Here is a 26,344-nt window from a genome sequence, read left to right as displayed (position 1 = left end):
TTGATAGAAATTCTCCTGTCTTTATTATTTTGTGAAGGGACAAGACTTCAGTGATATGTGGGCCACCTGCCTTATATTAACAGTTATGAAAATAGGTCTTCTTTTCTAAACCCATCTTATCTGGAAAAATGGAGTCTCTAATTTCAAGAGAAATGAAGACAGTTTGTTTTTTTTTTCAATTTTATTTTTAAAATATTTATTAAAACCTATAACACAATTAAAAGCTCTACTACTGTTGTCTTGGAATGATCCGAAGTTGGCTTAGGGTAGAGTCAATGGAATTAACAAATTTGAAAGGGCAGCATTTGAACTGCAGGCTATGACCTGAAATGTGGGACTTTGGCTTAAACACAGAGAAGGCCGGGGAAAACCTGAGGTGGCTGGTGAATTCTGACATACTCAGGCCTCACCAGAAACCAGGAGGATGGAAACCTGAACTGTCATAACTTCTCACACTCCTAAGTCTGACATCATGGTCTAAGTTCCAAGGACTTTGAGATTCAGAGTAGAAGGCCCATGAAATACTTGCGCTCTCTAAAAGGTTAGTGCAGGCAGCTGAGCTCACTGCAGTTCATGAACGTCATGGCCAAGAACAGTGAGCGGGACAATCCCTCTTCTTTCTGCCAGAATTCTGCACCGGTCAGATGGAGGTGGAATGTTGGCTGACAAGGACCTGTTGTCCCGCTAATGCTAATTCACCTGCCTCAGGAGCTACCTAGGACACTGTCTTGAGCTCAATTCCCACCAAGTGTCCCATCAGGGATAATGGATCAAACCCCCAACATCCTAATGTTCAAGGGTTCACTTCAGACTTTAAGTCTGTCTTTACCTGTTATATTATCGTCTATATTTTCTTCACTTGACATGCTGCAATTGATCTCTGCAGATTTCAGATACAAGGAACTCTTGTTTTTCATTGGGATTTCTTCATCATCATTTATTTCCTTATTTAAAGATCCATTTTCACAACTGTTTAACTCCATTTGCCTGGGAATTTTTTTAAAAAAGAAAAAGACCAGAAGATCCAATTATTTGGTCAGAAATAGATTGTCCAGGTAGATCTGATTCTGAGAGATGGGGGAAGGATTTACATCGATTGAAAAATAGAATTGTTAAATCGGTCAAATCTCTCACCCCCATCCCTGTGAAGGGAGCAGGCCAGTCTCCAGGCTGAAGTTGAGAAATCACAGCCAGCCATGGCTCTTCTGGCACCTCCAGGGACTCAAACTTCCTGCTCCCCACCAGCAACAGGAAATAGTCATTGACAGGTCCCTGGTTTCCAGTCAGCTTTCTGCAGGGACCAAACTTAACACTTTTTTTCTCTCAGTTCTCAAAAATCACTGGCCATTTCCCTGTGTTTGCCTAGCAGGTAATTGTCTAGAAGCCACATGCTGTGATCAGGGCAGAACAAACATCCCTGCCAAGTATGTGTGACAGATAAAACTGTGGAGGAAAAGCAACATCCTGAGGTTCTGCTGCTCTTCAGGGAACCGGAGAAGGCAATTTAACATACAAGTGAAAACCTGATTCTGTTAAAGGGACAATTATAACATCTTATTATAAGTGATTAAGACAGTAATGGCAAACCTATGACAGGCATGTCAGAGGTGACACGCGAACTCATTTTTTTGGTTGATTTTTCTTTGTTAAATGGCATTTAAATATATAAAATAAATATCAAAAATATAAGTCTTCGTTTTACTATGGTTGCAAATATCAAAAAATTTCTATATGTGACACGACACCAGAGTTAAGTAAGGGTTTTTCAAAATGCTGACATGCCGAGCTCAAAAGGTTCGCCATCACTGGATTAGGATGAGCCAAATTAGAAGAAAAAAATTTTCTTCTAATAAAAATAAAGGGAAAGGGTCCAAGCTGCATGATGACTCCAAGAAATTTTTATTTTCTAAAGAAATATCATATTTCAACTTAGTAATGAAAAATATAGTATACTAAGGAAATACCTCAACAGAAAAAAAAATGATAAAGATGTTCTTAGTAGAAATATTTAGGACAGGAGAAAAATTTTAACAACCAAATTGGGAGCAATCCAGTATTAAAGAAGTAAACAATATACATAAAGAGGTAAAATGTTAAATAATAACTTTAAAGGACAAATATACTAAGTAAAAATTTGGGAATGCTTATATCAAATAATAACGGAGTAAAGATCCCAATTACTAGGAACATAACTATGTAAATGTGTCCTTTTTTAAATCAAAGCAGCCTTTGGAGGAAGAAATAGTTTAGCTTTTGATGTTATTTCTTTTTTCAACCTGTAAAGCCACATGAGATTTTTATTTTTATGTTAAAAAAAATAGCACTGTCCTTCCCAGTTTAAAGCACACTTAAATCCAAGCCCAGCTCCTCCACAAGAGAGGCGGTGCCAACCCTCAGTGCACTGGAGAGATGAAAAGCAGTGATGGTTACGAGCAGTTGGGCAGCCCAGGGGACATGCAGACACCTTCCCGGGGAGTCCCTGTGGAATGCAAGGTCTGCCACTGCTTCAGGCTCACCCCAACGAGGGCAATCGGATACTGTTTCCTTTGGGTATCATCTCAAATCATGAGAAAAACCACCATATGATCAAAATATCCTTATTTTTTAAAAAACAGGAATAACAATATCTTTTTTTTACTTTTAGGAAGAAGAAAAAAACAAAGAAGTTACTGTACCTTTCCAATGAATTATGAATCGGTACAATAGGATGTTTCATCTTTAAAAGAAGCAAAGAGATGAACGTTTACATGTTAAACTTCCAATAGAGCATTTTTAGTTTTGTCACATATGAAAGTGATAAATATGACCTTCACATGCAGTGCCCGGTTTTAGAACAATTTTAGATCTTCCTAAAAGGGAGTCATTCTTCCCAACCGGCCCTTCATATTTACTCAAATAAGGTACCCAAATTTCTAAGGAAAAGGAAGGTGGCCTTTTGAAGGGGCTAATTATCAGAGCCAAACCCTTGGTGGTTTACTTCCTTATAATTTCAGTTATTCTCATTAAACATTAATAAATACCAAACTCTGATGCGGTACTGTATGGGGTTCCTGCCCTTAAGGCAGCAGTTCTCAACCTGTGGGTCGCGACCCCTTTGGGGGTCGAACGACCCTTTCACAGGGGTCGCCTAAGACCATCGGAAAACACATATATAATTACATATTGTTTTTGTGATTAATCACTATGCTTTAATTATGTTCAATTTGTAACAATGAAAATACATCCTGCATATCAGATATTTACATTATGATTCATAACAGTAGCAAAATTACAGTTATGAAGTAGCAACGAAAATAATTTTATGGTTGGGGGTCACCACAACATGAGGGACTGTATTAAAGGGTCGCGGCATAGGAAGGTTGAGAACCACTGCCTTAAGGTAACTGCACTGTAGAGTAAGGTTAAAATGAAGGTGTGCAGAGGAGTTCTCAGCCCAATTTAGGGACTCGGGGAAGAAGAGATTAAATCTTGAGGGATGGATCAGAGCTAACCAGGAGAGACAGGGGAGAGGCATTCTTGGCACTGGGAAATGGCACCGAGATGGGGGGAGCTACAAGCAGTTAGCACGGTTGAGCCAGGTAATGACAGCCAAAGTGGCTGGGGATGTGGGAAGGGGCTAAGAAGTTCTGACTTTACCCTGCAGGCAAGGAGGGAGCCCCTGAAAGGCTTGATAGAGTGGTCCAATTTACACCACATGAAAAGAACTACTGGCCAGCTGCCTGGAAGGGTCAGGCTGAAGGTGACTGTTAGAAAGCTACCACAAATCTCAGGGAGGCTCACTGGACAAGGAGGCTGGAGAGAAAAGGCTGGCTACAGAGATAAGTTTAGGTGGCGAAACTGCCAAAAATAATTGACTGGACAAGGGGAACTGAGGGCAGATGTAAAAGTGGACATAAAGGAAAGTCCACTAAAAAAGTCTTTATCCGCCACCAAAGAGTAATGGAGATCATAGCTCCGTACACCACTTTCTTAACGTTTCAACTTTTCATTAGCCCCGCTGCCGCCACCGAGTGGAGAGGGCTCTCACCTTGTGTAAAAGTGGACATAAAGGAAAGTCCACTAAAAAAGTCTTTATCCGCCACCAAAGAGTAATGGAGATCATAGCTCAGTACACCACTTTCTTAACGTTTCAACTTTTCATTAGCCCCGCTGCCGCCACCGAGTGGAGAGGGCTCTCACCTTGCTGGACTTGAGCGTGGCCAGCTGCGGCGACCCTGGGGGAGTGTGACAGAGCAGCTCCGAGGTGAAGGCTGCATTTGCAATCTGCATGCATTCTTCCAAAGTCTTCAGAAAAGTATTGCACGTTGATTTCAGCAGAGTTCCCACATCGATTCCCTCCTACCAAACAAGCAGAGTGGAAGACTTCTTTACCTTGCGAAAAAGCAGCAGCCCAATTGCGGAATGTCCTGAGAGGTTTTTATCCACAACCATAATAATACCATTCCCATCTATTCTGCAGGACAAACATGTACATCAGTTATAAAATAAAATAAAAACACTGAGTGAGTCCAACTTATCTACTAACCATACATGAGCCGTACCCTCAATCTGACCCTTCACAGTCACCCACTGCTCCAACCAAGAGCAACAACTTCATTCAACTCAACAACACTCTATGCCAGCACCGTGCCAGGTGCTGGGCACAGGGCCCTGTTTCCAGTCCTCAGGGGTGGCAGACGTGACACAGGGATCACAGAGATTGTAGACCGGTGGGGTAATTGGAAAAATGTCTCCCATGGCCTGAGTGAAAATGAGGTTCTAAAACAGAAGCATTAGAGACCACAGATAACGCGCTGTTGGCTTTCAGGATGGGTTTTCTGGCTTTCCCTTCAGATGAGTCTCAGGTTTCAGCAACTGGAATTCTTTTGAATATCTAATCATTTTTCCTCTCCAAGTTATCTTACTTGTTCGATGTGTTTTTCCTCTGGATATTGACATTAATGTGTTGTTCAGAAACTGAGGTCACATCCTGACTCGCGAGCGCAGTGACCACATCCTAGTAGTGTTAAAGCAACCAGATTGGGCCCAAGATGGAGTCCCTCATGTTACACCTCATGTCAGAAAACCAAAAACTTAACCAAGTCTCTCTGCTGGGCTCTCCCAGAAAAACATCGCAGACACTGCCAGATGTCTCCTGAGGGCACCACTGCTCTGGGTTGAGAGTCACTGTTCTAGACTATAAACATCCCAAGAAGAGGCTGAATGGTTTTTTTTTGTGGTGCCTCCCTCCTTCCCTTATCCAGCACAGTGTCGTGCACAAAACAGGCAGGTCCAAATGTTAGCAATTACTTAGTTAATCCCGAATTCATCCTAGGAAGGAAAGCTGTATGCATCCATAGGCTGAAATGCACATATCTGTTCTCTCTGTTAAATTTTATTTTATTTTCTCTGAAAAAGAGTAAAATCCAAGATTCAGGGATGAAGTGAGAGTAAGCATCACCTATAAGCAACATCAGGTGCGACTTCGCAGGCGGCTGAGAGCAATAATATTTTACCTCAGAACTGGACGCACCAGTTGTGGTCACTTCTTTCGTTTTTCCCACTTGCTGAACAAGGAGGTCACAGTAGAGTCTTAGTTCTGACATTTTGGTTTTCAAGTTTTCAGTGTTTTCAGCAAACTCTACATAACAAAATGATGACAATGCATGTCATTATCAGAATGAATACACGATGTATTAGTTAGCATATTCTACAGATCATGGAATATATAACCTACGCCTGAAGTCAGGTGTTTATAGTATGGCTTACAGACAGGGTGTAGGTGAAGATATGGGAGCAAGAAAAACAGAAGAGGAGATGGCCAGACTTGGGAAATAATCCACATTATTTCTTGAGCCAGCATATGGCCTGGTCAGCGGTACAGGGAGAAGGAGACAGCATACTCCTGACCCACGCGTGTCAGAATTGGCAGCAGGGTCCAGGTTCAGAGTTCTAGTCTCAGTTCTACCACAGTTTTCCTGTGTGTAAAATGGGGCCACAGCCCTCTGCCTGCTACCACAGTGCACAGAACTGGGAAACGGTGTTCTGTAACGTGCAATTACCACTAATGAGGCGGCTCATTAATTCCGAGGACTGGTCCAGCACGCTGCCTGTCACGGCTAATAGCACCCTCTGTGCACCTGCTGCTCCCTTATTAGCTCGGCACTCCAGCCACCCTGGTGCTGAGGGCTCAGCAACAATCATTACGGCCTGTTTCTTCCTCCATAAAAATGCTGCATGTTCCCACCGGATCTGAGTCAAAGCTGACTGTCTAGATAGAATTTACTCCCGATTTAGCATCAGAAGCACCAACAAAGCGGCCACTTTTCTGCGTCTACTGGAAAAGTTAAGCGCATCTGCCACATCTGTCATGAGAAAGGTTTCCTGAAACACTTTTTCCAGAGGCCCTCCTCTCCCCACAATCTCTCCAGGTGTATATGTGGGGCCAGGGGGCGATGAGGGCTCAGGCAGTGAGCCCTGGCATATGCGTGACCCAGTCCAGAAAGAAAGTTGTGCCCTGCTTCTCAGACCTAATGATGGCGAGTTAATGAGCACTGAGCAGCAGCAACCTGACAATTAAGCATCCATCCCACCCCAGGGACGGGGTGGGTGGGAGGTAAGCGGGTGTCACTGCAGGAAGCACCCTGGTCCAAGGCTTCTCTGGCTCAGCTACTCTTGACCGAAAGGGAACTCGGCCAGACGGGGTGCCACAGGGCTTCAGGCTCACTGATTCTTGTGGTAATCCTAATGTAGGTCACTTCCTCTTTGTAAAATATTAGGAAACTGAGGCTCAGAGGGATTAAGTGACCTGGGCCAAGGTCACAAAGCCAGGAACCTACCTGCAAAGCCATGATTTGCATCCAATTGTATCTGGCTCCAAAGCCTGCACTCTTTCTGCTCTGACATGCTGAGTGTTGGATAGAGACCAGGGTTGTTTGTTTGTTTTTGCATTTAGAGCTGATTTATTATACAGAAAAGCCTCTTTTATATTTTTCATACAGAGAAATATATGGTTCATTCCTTTAGTTATCAGTGGTCCTTTAAAACCTGTTTCTATAAAGCCTATTGACATTTGAATTGGGGTCCCCTAGGTGTTGGACCAGTAAACATAGAAGAGCTCTGTTATTGCATGAAGCCTGAGCCAGTTCACACTCGACAGAAATGCAGCCTGGAACAAGCTGGGTCTTGTGTTTGCTATAGAGACTGCGCTTTCAGGGGTCCGGATATTGTATTTTCCCAGTTACCAGGCCCAAGAGTCTTTGACTTTTTTGGGGAAGTGGCAGCATTTGAAAATGTTGACAGGGTCCCAGTTTTGAAGGTCATGGCATCCATGGCTTCTGTGAGGCTGCACTTAACTAATTTTAAAAATATATATATTTTTATTGATTTCAGAGAGGAAGGGAGAAGGAGATAGAAACATCAATGATGAGAGAGAATCATTGATCGGCTGCCTCCTGCACACCTCCCACTGGGAATTGGGCCTGCACCCCAGGCATGTGCCCTGGCCAGGAATGGAACTGTGACCTCCTGGCTCATAGAGACCACAGTTTAAATGCCACTGCGTTGTGCATCATTTGCATGACACAAAAAGCTGGCGAGGTGGTCAGAAGCAAGGTAACAAGTATGGGACCCAGAGATGACAGTGGGTGACTCCCACGGTTCTCAGACCAGAGGACAATCAGTACTTGCCTTTTTCCTTCTGGGTCCTGCTGTCGGTCAGGCAAGCCTTGGCTGACCCCAGGGCCACCAGCCAGCGCTGTCTCTCAGCCACACTTCTGGCTTTCAGGTAGAAATACTGTTCCCCGGGGATGATCAGGTCCATGCGTGTGTTATCTACAGAATGAACTTGGAGCAAAGCAGAGGGAGGTCAGAAACCCAGAAGAACCCTACCTGTAGCCTCCACCCACCCACATCCTGAGCTCAGCTGGTGCCGGTCGCTGGAGTCTGCTTCTGAGAGGGGATGCCAGCCCCTACCACCTCGCCTAGCTCGTTCATCTCATCCGATGCCTCCGCTGATGAGGAGGGAAAACCCTGCAACTGGCTCCAAGGTATCACACCAAGATTCGGGTCTAAAAAACAATCATGCAATTCTCCTTAGGATCTTTTATCAGAATAGAGAGGGCATCTCTCTTTTGGCTCGTGTGTGTGAAATGTGCTGCTCTGAGTCAAAACGGCTTGCATGCCAACAAGAAAGAGGGCACTCTATCTCCTTGGCTTTACTGGAAAGTGATCAAGAACACAATGTTTTCCTTTTCCCCTTCCCTTCCCAAGTCAGATCAAAAGTGTGAGAATTCCCTCAGAGCCCTCAGAAGAAGAAACAAGCAACCTGCACTCTCCTTTACCCAGCACGCACCAGCCCCCAAACCAAAAATTCCCTTCTCGTCTTTCTCTTCTAATCTGCTCTGAGCCACATCTCGCAATTCCCAAAAACAAGAGGTGAAGGCTATCTGTAGGTCTGTTCGGCATTTGCTGGTTTTGAGTATGTGGTGGTAGTGAAAGTGCGTGTGACTTGAAGTGTTAGATGCTGCAGTGAACAGACTTAAATAAGCTTTGCAAACAGCCACTGGCCCCAGGTGGGCAGGTGACTAAGGAAGGAGCACTAGATGTGTGGTCAGGCCCACTGCTCTCATTTATTTTGACGACCTCTTAACCAACCGCCTGGGAAAAATTAGCTGCAGTTTTAGGTCTTACTGCAGAGATTTCTTTTGGGACATAACACTATGTATTTTTGTCTGCAATAGGAGAAGCAGAGAGAGAGGCACGGAGAGACCAGTGCTTTGTTATTTTGGGGAGAGGGAGGACAGAAGGAAAAATAAAACCTGCACCGCCCTTGCCTTCTCACCTTGAATCTCACAGACCGCCATCTGGATGCTCCCTTTGCAGCCTTTCCAGGCGTCCTCAGGAGAATCGTAATAGGATAATATCCCCCCACAGAGAAGGAACCACCGGGGCTGCCAACCTGAGAGCAGAAGAAGAGCGTGGTCTTAGCGACTGCCTGGTGTGAGGGGCCTCCCAGGGCACAGGCTAGGACCTGATGAAGGATGTGGTCCCAGCGCCAAGGAGCTGACATTCCAGGGGAAACTAAGGGAAGACGTAGGTTAGGAAAGACCTGTATGTTTGATCACATTAAATTAAATTAAATTAACTTACATTAAATTGACCCACAGAGGCATATATTTTTAGTCACATAACATACAGAAAATGTCTGGAAGAATCAGCAACCAATACTGATTCTCCAGGTAATAGGATTAGTGATGGTTTTATTCTCCTCTCCCCCCAATATAGTACTAATAATCTGTGATTTTCAATTGTTTCTTGTAGGATCACACACTTGTTTCTAAACCCTCTGGCTAAGAAAATTATCCCAAACTTAGAAATGAGGCAAAAGATTATGCTGCCCTTTCAACATCATACAGATGCTAATAAGCCTGCCAGGGTCCTATGACCACCAGAAGTTAACTTTGGCTCACTAGTTGGTATTGAGCCACTGAAATGGAGTAATCTCAAAACAGTCAAGGGCTTAACCACTTTACATTGGGGAATTTCAGAGGACAGACCATATTCGGTCGCAACAGATATCTTATCCAGTCCTCTTACACAACCTGTACACTAACTAGTCAAAGCAAACTCCTGTGCTGTCCTGCTTCCAAGCTGCCCTCGCGCTGGATCTTCAATGTCACTGCTGCATCCCTGCATCAACCTGTGAGCCTTCAGCCAGGCATACTTTTCTCTCTCTGACATGCCATTGCCCTTTAGGAATATATTTCTTTCCTGGGACTCTTATGTGGCCGGGGCAGCCACAAAGAAGGTGGCAGAAGCTCTGGGCTGAGCCCCAGGGGCTGCTCAGGTACAATCCCTTGGGGATTGGTTCACACAAACCAGGTGCCTAAGACACCAATCAATGTCAAAGTGGTGTCAATTTATCACGTTATAACAGCTGCGTGAGGCGCCCCAGCCTAAGATCATGGTGCAGGGACAATACATATGTAATCACAAGGCTCAAGGGTCACACCAAATCTAAGCTCAGCACAGGAGTTAGGTGGCAGCCGAAATGTTCCACTCACTATTTACTTCAGGAGGCTCTGCTTCTCTTTGTGTTTTTTCATATTTACTTTTTAATTAAATTTACTGGGATGACAATGGTTACTAAAATCACATAGGTTTCAAGGGTACAACTCAAAAATACATCATCTGTATATTGTATTGTGTGTTCACTACCCAAAGTCAAATCTCCTGTCTGCTTTTCTAGGATTAGAAAACTCGGGCCTGCCAAGTGACCATGTCTCTTGCCTTCATAAACAAAACTGATTCTCAACACCCACTCTCCAGTAGTTCACAGCAGTCACTGAAATATCCTGCCGTTCAAGCCTTTCTCAGCAAAGGTAAGTAATCCTTTCTAGAACTATAGCTTATGCTGGTCTTGTTATTTTCTTTATACTGAGCACTTTCTTCCCAGGGAGACACGTAGACCTTTTACTGGATGTATAGAGCCCACTGGCCTTATCTCAATGTAAATCAGTTACTGGCTGGCGAATCTCTTGGGATCAACTCATTAATTTTTATTTCAGAAGGTGATGATTCCTGACCTTGACTACAAATTCTATGGAAACTCTAATTTGAAGGCCACTGTTCTTTGCACAAACAGTACAACCCAGGAAACCACATGGATCATCAGACTCTGTCTTGATGCAGAGAATCAGCACGCCTGGATTCAGACATTATTGCTGCTGTTTTAGCTGTGCAAGAGAATCCAATTATTTACATCTTAGGCCACCTCCCCTCACTGAGACAGAAGAAACAATTCCTGAGACTTGGAAGAGAACTTTGAAATCACCTAGTCCAACCAGCACATTTTATAGATAAGAAACCAATTCCAGGTGGATTAACTGACCTACCTGAGGAATGGAAAAGGACTTTGAAATGACCTCATCCAACCAGCTCCTTTTACAGATAAGGAAACCAATTCCACGTAGATTAAAAGACGTACCTGATGTCACACAGGAAGTACACAGCAGATGTGGGAAGAAACCTGTGTCTCTCTCTACTGCAACACCCATGGCATGATAATCCCCAAACCCCAGTCCTAGAATACTAACCTTGTACAGAAGAGTAGATCTTCTCACATACAGTTCAACCACCAGGAATTTAGAGAAGGAATTGAGGAAACCCTCAATTACTGCATTTTATTAAATTCAGAACCCCATCTGTGTTAGGGTTCTTCAGAGAAACAGAACCAATAGCATGTATGTATTTCTCTATCGCTGTCTCTATATTTACGTATTTGTTATAAGGAATTGGCTCATGTAATGATGGAGGCTGAGAAATCCCAAAATCTGCAGTCAGCAAGCTAGAGACTCAGGAGGGCCGATCCGTAATTCCAGTCCAAATGATAGCAGGCTTGAGGCCCGAGAAGGACCAATGTTTCTGTCCAAGACAGAAAGCAAGAAAAGGTGAATGTTTCAGCTCAAGCACAGGCGGGAAGGGTTCCCCTTTTAGCCTTTTTGTTCTATTTAGGTCTTTTTGGATGAGACCCATTCACATTAGGGAAAGCAGTCGGCTTTACTGGATCTACCAATTCAAACGTTATTCTCATCCAGAAACACCCTCATAGATAACACCCAGAATGATGTCTGGCCAAATGTCTGAGCACCTCCTGGCTCAGACAAGTTGACACATAATATTAACCACCACACACTAAGGAATTTAAGATATATCATTATTTCACAAGTCACAGGAAAGAAAAAAATAACCTGCTTAAGCCATAATAAAACATTGATGCTAAGCTGCTTCCTGATTTCAGAGTACTGAAATGTGTGTGTGTTGGGGGCGGGGGGGGGGGGGGTCTAAAAATTTTCCAGCCGGTGTGGCTCGGTAGTTGAGCATCGACCCATGAACCAGGAGGTTACCGTTTAATTCCCAGTCAGGGCACATGTCTCAGTTGATATCTCTCTTTTTCTTTCTTTCTTTCTTTTTTCTTTCTTTCTTTCTTTCTTTCTTTCTTTCTTTCTTCTTTCTTTCTTCTTTCTCTCTTCTCTCTCTCTCCCTTCCTCTCTCCTCAAATCAATTAAAACATATTTTTCCCCAAAAAATCTAAAAATTAGAAAAATAATGTGGTTCTAAACTAGGTTTATTTTACAGGAATCTGAAAAATGTTACCTCCCCTTCCCCCTGAGCACCACATAAAGTACAGCTGTAGTAAGTTCTGAAAGTAGCTGGTAAACAATTATAGTGATTGAAACAAAAACTTCCCTGTAACAGCTCAGTGTTTACCTAGAAGTTATAATTATGCTAGGGGAAGTTCAATATATTGTTACTGCTTTCTGTAGATCAAGCATATCAAACTTGCATGCCTCGTTTATTTGGCCCATGTTAGCCTTTGAGTTTGACATGCTTGCTGTAGATTGTAACTACAAAAACCATGACTAAGAAAAACTTCTTTAAATCACAAAGTTCCTCGAATTTCAGAAGGTACATGAAGAGACCATAGACGTCCCCTTCTCATTACATGAGTGTCACTTAAAGACAGAGCAGTGGAGAGTACAGTGTAGTATTGCAACACAATGTTCTTTCATGGTGTCCAGTCCTGGGAAGCTCACATAGCTCAGGAATGATGAATTAATTACGTGAGAAAAGAGATACGGATGATGAAGAGACCATTAATCCTTGTATTAAGTTCATCTGCAGTTGCCTTAGTTGATATACGACGATTAATTTTATGTATCAACTGGACTGGGCTAGCTGATGACTAAATAGCTGGTAAAACATTATTTCTAGGTGTGTCTGTGAGGGTGTCTCTGGGAGAGATTAGCATTTGAATCAGAAAACTGCATAAAAAAGATGGACCCACAGAGCAGGAGCATCACCCAAACCAGGAGGGCCCGAGTAAAACAAAAAGGCAGAGTAAGGCCAAATTTATGCTCTCTTAGGAACAGAAGGGAACTTCTTCAACCTGATAAAGGCATCTACAAAACCCCACAGGTAACATTATACTTAACTAGAGGCCCGGTGCATGAATTCATGCACGGGTGGGGTTCCTTGGCCTGGCTGGCAATTGGGGCCAATCAGAGCCGGCTGGCTGGGGGGAGGGACCATGGGACGTTGGCTGGCTGTGGGAGGTTGGCTGTGGAAATGCACTGACCACCAGGGGCAGCTCCTGCATTGAGCATCTGCTCCCTGGTGGTGAGTGTGCATCATAGTGACCATTCAACTGGTCATAACGGTAGCTTAGACTTTTAAATATATAGATGACAAAACACTGGGTGCTTTCCCCCTAGTATCAGGGCAGGTTCTAGCCAGGCCAGTGGAGTTCACAATGAAATAAAAAGTACCTAAATTGGAAAGGAAGAAGCAAATCTACCTCTATTAGCAAACATGCTCTTATATATTAAAAAATTAAAAAAGCCTAAGTAATCCACTAAAAAAATTATTAAAATAATTTAATAAGCTTGGCAAGGTTGCAAGATATAAGACCAATACACAAATACTGTTATCGATGGGGTCCCTTCTATGTCCCCACCTGTTACTGGTGGAAGTGGGCGTCTTGGGGTGCTGTGGGAACAAGAATTCCCTAGGCCCCCATGGGCAGATGAGGTACTGTGGAAAGCTTTATTGATGATATAAGATTAAGGGAGTCTCCCTCCAAAGTCCACCTCCCTCTTCCCACAAAGGAAGAAGTCCCATTTTGTCTTCAGCAGAGTGAGAATCAAAGCCACTGCCCAGAGCCTACTGCATACTGAAGTCCAGTCCCACATCTAGATGGGTAGCTTGTGTTCCCAACTGCAGACCACTGCGTGTGGGGTCTGCATGGCCACGGGCCATGGGCCCTCTAGGGCCACATGGGAGACCAGCATGAGTCACAGAGCAAGTGAATGCAAGGGCAAGCAAGCAAAAGGAACAAGATAGAGAAAGTTACTTTGGGGATTTTAACTAGGAGCTCAGACAATGAATCCTTCAGGATTTCACACACTTGCAGAGGCTTCACCCTTCTAGCCACCCCATGGTTCCCCAGGCTCCACTGACAGACAAGCATCTTCCCTACGCCACCCTGACTTCACTGCCCATATGCTCATCCTCCCCTTTGCTGGACACCTTCCCCCAGTGATTTGCAGGGGAATGGACTGATGGTTCCCCGGGGAGTGTGAAACTGCATCTTCCTCGAGAAACTGCCCAGATGACCATACTTATAATGTCTGGCCTTCCCTTTGCTCCTTCCTGTTATTAATATTAGCTAGCTAATTAAGACAGTAACAATATCAACTGCATTCCTATACAGTTGCAATGAAAAATTGGAAAATGAAATTAAGCAAATAATTCTATTTATGGTAACATCAATAATTTAAATACTTAGGAATAAACTTAATAAAAGAAGTGTTAATCTTATACTCTGAAAACTAGAAACATTATTCAAAGAAATTAAAGATTTGAGGACTTTATTCCAAAGCTTATTCTTTTCTCACATGGTACAAATGCCTTTTACTGAATTAACAGGAACTATTTGCAAGATTTAGTTTTTTTCAATGAGCGTAATTTTCTTCAAAACAATGAACTTATATTTGAATCTAAAATGAATAACTCATGCTAATTTTGCACTATATGTTCTTCCTTTTTCAATCTATATCAGTTATGATTTTTCAATCAAAATTTCTATGTAAAGATGTTCTCATTCCTTTAAAGATCCACACCAAGAGTGCTTACTTGTGAGTCATACTGTCACTTCCCTTTTTTTACTCAGTTTTGTGACCAGTAGCTCATCCAAAAACACCATTAAAAAACAAACACTTAAATTTTAAAAAATATTTATTTTTAAATTTACACACAATAAAATTTCTTTTATGGATAATAGTTCTAAGTTGTTGTTGTTTTGCTAAGCACACAGTTCTCTAACAACCATAATGATCAAGATGCAGAACAATCCCATTATCTTCCCCTCAAAATTCCCTTGTGCTGCTCCTTGTAGTCAAGCCCTGTCCCCACACTTTAGTCCAGGCCAACCACTGTTGGGTTCTCATTTTAAATTGAAAATATTTCCTAGTTTTCTTAGACACTTCCTTTTTGACCCATGGGTTACTTAGAAGGATACTGTTTATTTTTCTAATATTTGGGAATTTCCACATCTTTCTGTCATTGGTTTGTAATTTACTTCTGTTAAAGACACAGAACATTGTTTTCAATTTGGCAGAGTGCTCTTCTTACCCTGATGTTTTAAGTTTCCCCCGAGTATCATTCCCTTCAGGTTAAAGAACTGCTTTAGACATTTCTTTATTACAGTTTTCTTTTATCTAAGGATGCTATTTTATCTTAACTCCTGAAGAGCATTTCATTGAATATAGAATTCTCTGTTGACATTTCTTTTATTTTAGCACTTTATTAAATAGTTTTTTAAAATATATTTTTATTAATTTCAGAGAGAGGAAGGGAGAGGAAAGAGAGATAGAAACATCAATGATGAGAGAGAGTCATTGACTGGCTGCCTCCTGCACACCCCATACTGGGGATCGAGCCCAAAACCCTAGGCATGTGCCCTAAGAATAAAACCATGACCTCCTGGTTCATAGGTCGACACTCAACCACTAAGCCATACGGGTTGGGCTTAAATATGTTTTTTTAAAAAATGACTTTAGAGAAGGAGGAAGGGAGAGGGAGAGAAACATCAATGTGAGAGAGAAATATCCATCAGTTGCCTCCCATATGCACCCGGACCAGGGCTCCAACTAACAATCTGGGTATGCGCCCTGACCAGGACTTGAACCAGAGACCTTTCAGTAAATGGGACACATTCAATCACTGAGCTACAGCAGCTAGGGTTTTCCAGCACTTCACTGTCTCCTGGTCTCCATTTTTTCTGATAAGCAATTCCAGATATTTAAATTATTGTTTCCCTATATGTATTATCTTTGTACTCTTGTTGCTTTTGAGATTTTTAAAGTTTTCAGCAGTTTCATTATGATGTGTGTGGGTATTTCTTTCTTTGAGTTTATACTGGTTAGAATTTGCTGAACAGTTTTAATCTGTAAATTTGTGGTTTTCACTTAATTTGGGAAGTTTTTTGTTACTAGTGTCTTTCTCCTTTTCCCCTTCTCCTTTCTCCAATGCCAGAACGTTAGACCTTTCATTACTGTCCCACAGATTCCTGTGATTTCATTCTCGTTTCTCCCCTCCCCCACCCCCGCCCCCCCCACATTTTTTTTTGTTCTTCAGACTGGATAATTTCTATTGATTTATCTTTAAGTTCACTAATTCTTTCCTGTGTCATATGTATTCTACTGAACTCACCTACTGAGTTTTTTAAATTTCAAATACCATTCTTCTTAGTTCTAAAATGTCCAGTTAATTCTTTTTAAATAGTTTGCATTTTTCTTCCAAGAATCTCTACCTTTTCATTTGTTTCAGGAGTGTTCATCTTTATCATGTTGGTCATTCAAGTTTTGTCTTCCCTCCCAGTCTGCCTGTTATGGTTTACTTTTCAGAATGATCAGAGTGTTGCTTTTAGTACTCTGTTCAGAATTTTTAGTTATAATCAGTGGAAAAAGAGGCTGCAGTGGGCTTCCTCCATCCTGGCCCAGTGATGACACTCTTAAGTAGGGTGCCCACTCAGTGGCATGTCAGCCAGGGTGCATCACTCTGCCTGGACACCTATCCAAGTTCCTTCAGAGCTTTTCCCAATGAGGTGTTAGGGGAAACCAGTTTACAGTCTCACTGTTTAACAGAATAGGAGGACAACATTCACACACTGTAAATTTTTTAAAATACATGATGAGATGCTGCTGGAATGCAGAAAAACACAAAAAGGGGCCATTTAATGCCATTTGTAGAAAAGTAGCCAAAAGTAAAGAAAAAGGTGGAGGCAGGGTGCTTTTTCGTCAACCTAAGGAGTAAAAAATCGTAACCATAATTAAGCAGGTATAGAACGGGAGAAGCAGGAGTGAATGTGTCCCTAACTTCTTTAGGCTTTAGTTTCTTTTTCTATAGATTTACAGCACGAGCTTAATAATCTCTAGTAGTCTCTACTGGCTTTCAAAACCTGTAAAACCCTATCTAATAAAAATAACAGGAGACTCAACCCTTTTAAAAAAACCTATTTCAAAAGAAAGTAACTAATGTCAAGAAAATAAAGTGAGATTAAATTTCTTGATAGGATTGATGATCTTTCTGAAGTGATGTCAAGACTTAATTTATTCACTATAAATTATAGTTAATGTGTTCATACATTATATGATGGTTATAGTATCATCAATGTTATATACATACATTAGTAGTAAAAAAAAAAACTACTACTTTTTTTTCAAGCATTTTTTAATGTTTTTGTATTGATGTCAGAGAGAGGAAGGGAGGAGAGATAGAAACACCATTGATGAGAGAGACTCATGGATCGACTGCCTCCTGCATGCCCCCTACTGGGAATGGAGCCTGAAACCAGGACATGTGCTCTTAACCGTGACCTCCTGGTTCATGGGTTGATGCTCAACCACTGAGTCACACTGGCTGGGCAAAACCTACCGTTTTAAATTGAAGCAAAGCATAATTATTGATCCCTGACCTCCACAGCCTTGATGTTCCCCACTATCCAGTCCTGGGTGCTCAGCCATACTCCACCTCCTAAGAGCCCTCCCCCACAGCTCAGCTCCCTGGGGGCTCCAGACAGGAGCGTGGATAGAAAAGTCTTGGGTTCTTCTGCTCTGTCGGGTGGTTATAAGTTTGCTGCAGCTGGGGAGCAGGGAAGAAGAGACTCCTAACAGTAACAGATAATAACCAAGCACTCGTTAAATGATACGTTTCTTCATTTACCATTAATTAATTCACAAAGCATTTTTTGAGCACTTTATAATTTGCCAGGCTTGGCGGTTTGTAGAAAAGATCCCAGCCCTCAAAGAATGACAGCCCAGTGGGGAATCAGCATGCAGATGGTGAACAGACTACAGTTACAATATATTACATCAAATTCTCTTCAGAACCTACTGTTAGCGCCTGCAGTAAGTCACCTCTCCTGTGTGCTTTCAGCTGCTGAACTGGATATTTATTTGTTATATCCATTTGTTCTGGGCCATGCCTCTCATATGTCCCACTAGCACCTTACTCAAGAGAACAGAGTCAGGAAACTTTGGTTCAAGTTCAAACTCATAACATCCAGATGTGTCATCCTGACCACATCACTTAGTCACTTAAGTCCTCGGGAATTATTTTTTAATTTATAAACTGATAGATAAGGACTAAACTGAGTATCTAAGGTTTAACATGTTATCTTCCTTCTGACTATAACATCTCTTAACAAATCCTTCATCTTCCTAACAGCTCCAAACCTGAAGGTCAATTCGGCCCTTCCCCTCCAGGTGAATTACCGTCATTCCCAGCATTCCACTGTGCCTACACTGGGACATAGAGCATGAAGTCATGGAAAGGACACGAAGTCAGGCAGACCTGGCTCAATACTTATTTGCTGTATGAGTCTAAGTTACTTATTTATCTTGTGAGCCTAAATGTATTCATCTGTGAGTGGGAGATAATGCCTCCCTTCTCCCCTGCTCCCATAATTCAGCTTTGCCCCCTCCATTATCATGGTTCAGCCAGCCGAGTCTTCCTCATGCACTTTTCTATGTGCGCTTTCTTCCTACTTAGAAACCCTGAGTGACTCCCTCCTGTACCATTTCTAAACTCTCAGACCTGGCTTGGCTCACTAATCTAACCCCATCCCAACAACACTGCAGTACTTCCTCCTCTCAGACAAGAATTCTCCTATTTGGTCCTGCTGGCTTCTTTACTGAGTGCCCCTTCTGTTCCCGCTCCTTCCCCCTTTTGTCCAGGCCAATTCCACCTACCCTTTGATCCCACATCTTCCATGAAATTTTCCCAGACTACTCCTGAAAAAGATTCTCTACGTTTCTCTTGACAAAGGCATGCCTGTCTCCTTTGACCAGTTTTACACCTTCCTCCTATTCTTACTTTCTTCTCTCCTAATTTCTGGCTGCTTATACCGGCCTTAGAAATTCAATGTCTGGTCTCCATCCTAACTGTATATATTTGGCCAGCAGAGGCAGAAAAACAACAGGATATCTGTGATGTCAACTGGATGACCAATGACTTTATTAACATTCTAGTCTGTCAGGGGTGCCTGAAACTTGTCTTTTAATTCAAGTAAAGACATCAGAGAATGACAGATGATACCTACCTGCAGCTAGAGACCAGTTATGTGCAGTATCATCCCTCTAAACCTTGTCACGCCACAGCCTCGGGGCAACCACATAAAAGCTTAAAGGTTGAAATCATGAATTTAGCTGGAAAGTATTTTCATTGTTGAGTAAAATTTCCAATAGACTATGACCTCCCTTGAAAACAAGGATTACGTCTTACTCAAAACAGTATCCCCAACACCCCACAATACAGGGTCTGGTAAGATGTTGATGTTCAGGCTTATGTGAATGAATGAATGAATGAATGAATGAATGATTGACTGACAGGGAACTATTAGATGGTGTTAAAAGTAAATTGTTGAAAACATTCCCCCTGGTATTTAAAAATCAAGGCAGAATCATTTTGTTTTGGACTACGTAGGAGCAATTCTATCTGAAGGACATGAAGTAGATCCTCAAGCAGATAATTTGCTTCCTTTGATGTGACAGGAATACTGAGAAAGGTGAGGCCTCTCTCTGGCTAACCCTATAGATATTTACTTCTCCATCTCTCCTGGTACTGCCACATTCTCCAACTTGAAATGGATCCAGAAAGAGAAATGCCCAAGGATCATGGTGTTTTTTGGACTTACCCTCCATGCTGTCTCACTCATCTGTCTTGTGTCCAACAATAGTTCCATTGCCTGCTTGTTTTTTCTCTGTCTCAAATCTATTCCTAATGGAATTTAACTGACTTCTGTTCAAATCTAAACAAGATGAAAGTAATGGTTACAGGAAGTGGTAAAGATTAAACACTAAGAGTACAGTCTGAGAAGTATGGTTCCCAGGCTTCTTCAGGCCACAGACCACTTCAATGACATAAGACTCCATGGATGACTCCTAACAACTCCAACGTCGTCACACATCAGAATCAATGGGAAGACGGTGCTGCTTGTGATGGAGTGCCAATGGGGCTCTAGTCTTACATCTCTTATGTTCCTTTACAAATATTAATTAGTTTTGGTTGGAAACAAATGTACAGACCAGTGCTACACAGAATTACATGATGTTATCACCATTCATCCAAAAAAATGACTGTCCTAAGACTATAGAGTCAATGACAAAATTCCAATGTTTATGTGCATCTTCTCCTTTATAACTTACACTCATCCACTTCCAAAAGAAGGACTGAAGGAATTACAAACACATACACTCGCAGAAGCCACAAGGAGCTACACACAATGCATAGAAACTGAATTTTCCTGGCATCATCATTAAATAACTATCCAACTGACTTACCCTTAAGTAAGCTATGTACAAGGCAGATACATATGCTTTCCATTTCATATTTATAACAAACCTAGTATGGTTATTATTCTTACTGTCTCCTTAACACCGAGGCTCAGGGAGATTAAATACTTGTTCAAGGAGTCAGCACTAGAAAGTAGCAGCACAGAGGTTTGAACTCTGGGCTTTCTGACTCCAACCTTTAGCACTTAGGCATTCAATTATACTGGCCCATGCTGCCAATGAAAGCATGAATAAAGGAGTTTACCATTGGATATCTACGTGCAAAGAATATACCCTTACATCACGCACAAAAATTAATTAAAAATGGATCAGACCTACATAATTTATAAGAGATAAAACTATAAAAACTTTTAGAAAAAGCATAGGAGTAAATCCTCATGACCTTCTGTTATGCAATGGTTTCTTAAGATGTGACATTAAAAGCACAAGAAACAAAAGAAAAAAAATGATAAACTGGACATCAAAATTGAAACCATTTGTGCCTCAAGTGATATTTCAACAATCTACAGAATAAGAAAAAATGTTTGCAAATCACATCAGATAAGGAACTCATATCTAGAATAACGAACTCTTACAATCCCACAGTGGAAAAATAAGCTCAATTAACAAATGGGCAAAGGATGTGCACAGACATTTCTCCAAAGAAGATATACAAATGGCTAAAAAGCACATGAAAAGATGATCCATGCCATCCATCACTAGGGAAACATAAATCCACTTTAACTCCCTGGGATGGACATAATAAAAAAGACAGACAATGCCAAGTCTGGGTGAGGATGTAGAGAAATGGGCATCTTCTTTCATTACTGATAAGAATGTAAAATGGTGCGGCCACTTTGGAAAAGTTTGTAAGTTCTCCAAAAAATAAAAAAAAATGGAGCAACTCAAATGTCCATCAGTGGATGAATGGATAAACGAAAATATGGTATCTCCATACAACGGAACAGAGTTCGTTAATAAAAAGGAATGAAGTACTGAAACATGCTACAACAGTGATGAACCCAAAAAACATTATGCTAGGTAAAAGAAGCCCGGCACAAAAGAACACATAACGTATGATTGTGTTTATATGAAATGACTAGAATAAGCAAATTTATACAGACAGATGAGTGGTTGCAAGAGGCGGCGGGGAGACAGCGATTACTAACGGGTACTGAGTTCTTTTGGGGATTGACCACGGCAAGGGTTGCACTATGTAAATATAGTAAAGCCCACTACCTAGCATATTCTAAATGCGTTAAATTTATGATAGGTGAATCATTATCGCAATAAAGATGCTAAAAAACAAACCAACTAAAAAGGTTGACCAGTGGTTGTGAGACCATGAGAATCTCCTCTGGACATTGCTTCCACCGCACAAACATGTGCAGGCAGGTCACCTTCCTCCACCTGGGGGTGGGGGTTAGCAAAATTACAGCACCTCCTCTGACAACCATCTGGTCAGCATGATGCAAGCTTCTGTTATTTTTGGAATGCGGTGCTGCAATGTGCTTGTGCCCTAACCTGCCAGAGGGGCCCTGGACGCCTGCAGCTGGCTGGAGCTCATGGCAGCAGCTCTTGCATCTGCTGAGTGGGCAGGGAAAAGGGACCTAAAATGGTAAAGGAGACTGCTCACAGCTGCTCAGAAATTCTCCTTGTGACAAAACATATGCACGACACCGGGCCATCTGCCTCCCTCCTGAACTCCTCCCCGCCTCCTACCCCCAAGGAGAGTCTGCTATTCTAGGTCAACGTACTTTAAATATAGGTGCATTATGAATCAACTAGACTTACATAATGATCAAGCAGGAAGGACCTTTAAATGCATTATGCAATGGAGCACTAACTCGGGAGCCACTTACTAACTGTGTGAGCTTGGGCCACTTCCTCTACCTTTCCAGTCCCAACGTCTTCATCTGGAAAATGGGAACAAAAAAGGCAATTGCTTCCTAAAACTGTTGTGAAGATTAAACGAGTGGATCCATGTAAAAGCTTTACGTATATTAACTAGTAAGTCTCGTCCTTTTACGGAAGAAGACAGGAAAGCTCAGAAACGGCAGCAGCAGTGATGGATCCGGTGTGAGACTTCAGGTCCCTGACGCCTTACCTGATGTGCCGCTGCAGAGCCCTCCGCACACCATGGGTATGAACTAGCCCTTGACTAAGGGCTGGTCAGATACGAATTACAAGCACACAGTGCCTAGCTGCTATGTCTCCCACAACGGAGGTGTTTGTGAAACGTTTAACCCACTCCCTTTTCGCTGCAGGTTTAGTCTTTTAAAGAGAGGATCTGACACTAAATCCCAGAACATCCAATGTTCCGGTGCTCACAGGGCAGGACGTCGCAGTTTCCTCCCCCGCCCCTTCCTCCTAAGGAGCACAGGGTACCTGCGGCTGTGTGGTACGTTAGGGAAAAGGGGCTTTTCTTCCTCTCTGTATTTTAGTGGTATACGCATGCAAGCAGTTTGGAAGTTATTCTCAAGGCATGATGTTTTCAACTTTTAATAACTGATGCATATTAATTTAAGAGGCAAGAGAAGCTCACAAAATAACTACATTATCTGACAAAATACAAAAAAATGGAGCCAAGGTAAGCTTTAAGCTTTTAAACAATCTTCTCTCTCTCTCTCTCTCTCTCTCTCTCTTTACACACACACACACACACACACACACACACACACACACACACAATCACGCCACAGGTCTAAACCAGCGGATGAGGCCCTGCATCATCAGGCCTCCCCCCACCCCTTGTTGGAGCCTCCCTCTTCTCCCCTCTCCAGCCATGCAGGTCAGGTCTTTCATTTCCTCAAAATGCACTGGTCTCTACCCAGCTTTAAGGCCTTCACGCGGACATTCCCTGCACCAGAGCAAGTCCTTCCTTATGGCCTCAGTCGGCACCTCGGCCTTGGCCTGGTCACCTACCAGGTTCAACTGGTCATCCAGGCTCTCTTACATCTTTTCTTCAAAGAAGCCTCCCCAATGACCCCGACTAGTCTCTCCTCTTCCCCTCTCCCCAAATGACACACACGTGGAGCAAGCTTCTAAGCACTTACCAATGACTGTCCCTCCCTCCCCCCAACCCCCTGGTTAAGGTGTAAGCTCGAGGAATTCGGGGTTGTGTCTGTCTTGTGCAACGTGCTTACTCTGTGCCCAGCTCAGAGCAGGTAGTGAGGAAATCAACAACACTCTCCAAGGATCCAAAGGAGCAGCTGCTAAACTGACTTCCTGACTTCTCCACTCAAATGTGACACACGGCATCCATCCCATGTCAAGGTGTGCACACGACAGAAAACACACAAGCCACACAAGTGGTCATGGACTGTCTTTCCGAGAAAATCGCACTTCTAACCTCACTATGCACAGAAAAGAGGTTCTGGGTACACCCACCAGGTGCACTCCCTGTGCTGTGTAACCTCATTACAGTCACCTGCCAACGCACCCTCCCGGACACATCCGTCCCTAACGCACCCAGAGCACCCAGGCACCACAGCCTTCAACTGCCCTGTCAGGAAGGACCGGAACACATATCTCCTCGACCCTAAGAGATCCCGGGGCTACTTCTGGCTTCACACACATTGCCATTAGAATGAAAAGCGCCTCGCTCATTTCCCACAATAAAGAGTATCATTCCAAAAAAGCGCCTAGCACAGTTTCCGGCATACAGAAGGCACTGATTTAAAAACTGGCCGCACAAACCAAAAGCAGCAGCAGCTTGTTGTGAATCATTCACAGCTGAAGAACAGGCACGACCTTTTCAAGATAAGGAGGAAGCAAGTCCACAAATCGGAAAGGGGCGGGCTACGATTTTTGCGCCGTTCTGCTCAGCAGGGCAAGAAAACAGCTGCTAATATTTGCATTGATTTTATGGTAATTTCCGAGTCTGTGAAACAAAAAGAGACGCTCAGTGAGAAAGCCCATCGCCAAGCCTGGAGCAAACCCTGGCGCTGTGAACCGGCTGCGATGGAGCGCTGGCGCCTAGGTCTGCACGCAGACGACTCCGATGGCGATGGAGGAAAGTGCCTGCCCCGGGGAGTCTTCTTCTTAAAAAGGGTGCCCCCCCCACCGTACCCCGACACACACCCCTGCAGCCCGTGCAGTACAAGTAACTTCGAGCATTGATCTGAACCCTCCATCTGCAGGCCAGGCAAGATCAGCTCCTTCGCCAGAATTCAGCGCCTCCCTCCCGATGCCCCCGCGGGCACCGCGCCTCTCGGGTCACCCCCAAATCTCGGGACTTCCTGGGTTTCCTTGGAAGTGCAAGGGCAGCTATTGCCCTCATCCAGCCCCGCTGGGGAACGTGTCCGTACAGCCTGGGGGACACAGTCCGGTGAGGGAAGCGCTTTGAGGAAATACCCCGGGTCCGTACAGGTCTCCGTGGTCCCAGGAGTGGTCGTGACCCCGACCCCCAGGAGGCGCGATCGAAGTCGCCCCCCGGCTGCTCAGACAAAGGACCGGGCGCCCGGCGCGCCCCCACTCACCGCTCAGATAGTTGGTCCACTTGTACAGCACCCCCTCCATGGCGCGGGCCGCGGTCCCCCGCTCGCAGCCCTCACTGCTCCAGGTCCCCGGAGGCGAGCAGCGCCGGCCGCAGGGCCATCGCCCGGCCTCGCCGAGCCGCCCACTCCCGGCGCCCGGCCCGCTGCGGGGACGCCCGGCCGGTCACATCGCCGCCCGGGGGCGGGGTCACTGCAGCGGCCTCGGCACGTGAGGGCAGGACAGGGGCTGGCGCGCCTCCGGTCGGGGGCTGGGACCGGGGTGGGCCGGAGGGGCGGCAGAGCCTCCAAAGTGCCGCAAGCGAGGCAGCGGGTCGCCGGCGGCGCGGGCACCGCGCGCTCCCCGAGTCCCCGACCAGCCGGGCCCGGGGTCCTCTCGCGCATGCTCAGTGCACCGCTGGCGCGCAGGGAGCGAAAATCCACTCCGGGTTTTGGCGGTGACGACAGGGGCGGGGCTGCCGGAGCCAGTGAGGCCCGCTGGGAAATGGAGTCCCGGGCGGCGGGCGGGGGAGGAAGTGCTGGGTGCAAAAGGAGGGGGGCGGGGGCGGGGGCGGGGGGGGGGGGGGAGCCGCTGGGACAGGTGTGCGACGCGCTCGCTGTGAATGGTGCCCTGGAGAGGTCGGGTCCCACCTCGCGATGTTTGGGGTTCACGTGGCCCCTGAGGCGGCCCCTGGGTTCTGGTCCTCTGTCGATGTCAAGGCTGTCGATTGGTCCTACACACTCGAGGGACCCAACAATAGGGCTTACGGAGATGATGGGAGGTTCGCGACAGAATGCTGCGTGGCCAGTGTGAACTCAATGTCGAAATGCTAAGGCCTGGCTACCAGAAATGTGGCCCGTGGGCAGCAGCACTGGCACCACCTGGGAGCTCGTCAGAATTGCAGAATCTCGCCTCTAGCCCCGACCTCCTAAATCGCAATCTGCATGGGGTTCCTAGGCCTATGAAAGTGTGAGAACGTTCCGGGCTAAGGTTATCTGAGCAGGAAGAATGTTAACTATAGATGAGTGGAAAGAGCAGGTTACGAAACAAAGTGTACAATGGGATCCAAATTATTTTAGGCACATGTCACAGAAGCATGCACCAAAATGATAAGGTTATTTGTGGCGTTATAGGCTATCTCCCCTCCCCCTTTTCTTTTCTGAAAATATATTTTTATTGATTTCAGAGAGGGAGAGAGAGACAGAAACATCAATGATGAGAGCGTCATTGATCAGCTGCCTCCTGGCACGACCCCTCCAGGGATCGAGCCCACAACCCAGGCATGTGCCCTTGACCGGGATCCAACCGGGGACCCTTCAGTTCGCAGGCTGATGCTCTATCCATTGAGCCAAACCAGCCACGGCTCTTCTTTTTTTTTTTTTAAATATATTTTATTGATTTTTTACAGAGAGGAAGGGAGAGAGATAGAGAGTTAGAAACATCGATGAGAGAGAAACATCGATCAGCCGCCTCCTGCACATCTCCCACTGGGGATA

General features: G+C 44.2%; 1 protein-coding gene across 1 annotated transcript in view; it reads right to left on the bottom strand.

Annotated features, from left to right (window-relative positions):
• PLEKHA8 (pleckstrin homology domain containing A8) overlaps window positions 1-25,274 on the bottom strand; it is a 48,210-nt gene extending 22,936 nt beyond the window's left edge. Inside the window, exons 1-7 of the mRNA XM_081102032.1 lie at window positions 24,854-25,274; window positions 8,822-8,938; window positions 7,669-7,824; window positions 5,496-5,620; window positions 4,180-4,338; window positions 2,676-2,716; window positions 830-987 (exon numbers count right to left, since the gene is read on the bottom strand). Of these exons, the coding sequence (XP_080958158.1) occupies window positions 830-987; window positions 2,676-2,716; window positions 4,180-4,338; window positions 5,496-5,620; window positions 7,669-7,824; window positions 8,822-8,938; window positions 24,854-24,893 (796 nt within the window). The 5' untranslated portion in view covers window positions 24,894-25,274. The remainder of the gene's footprint in view (window positions 1-829; window positions 988-2,675; window positions 2,717-4,179; window positions 4,339-5,495; window positions 5,621-7,668; window positions 7,825-8,821; window positions 8,939-24,853) is intronic.
• Between the last annotated feature and the right edge of the window lie 1,070 nt (window positions 25,275-26,344).

This window comes from Myotis nattereri (genome assembly GCF_964212035.1).
Source record: "Myotis nattereri genome assembly, chromosome: 11".
In the NCBI taxonomy this organism is placed as follows: Eukaryota; Metazoa; Chordata; class Mammalia; order Chiroptera; family Vespertilionidae; genus Myotis; species Myotis nattereri.
The sequence above is the reverse complement of the archived record's forward strand: the minus strand, read 5'-3'. Positions and strand labels throughout refer to the sequence as shown.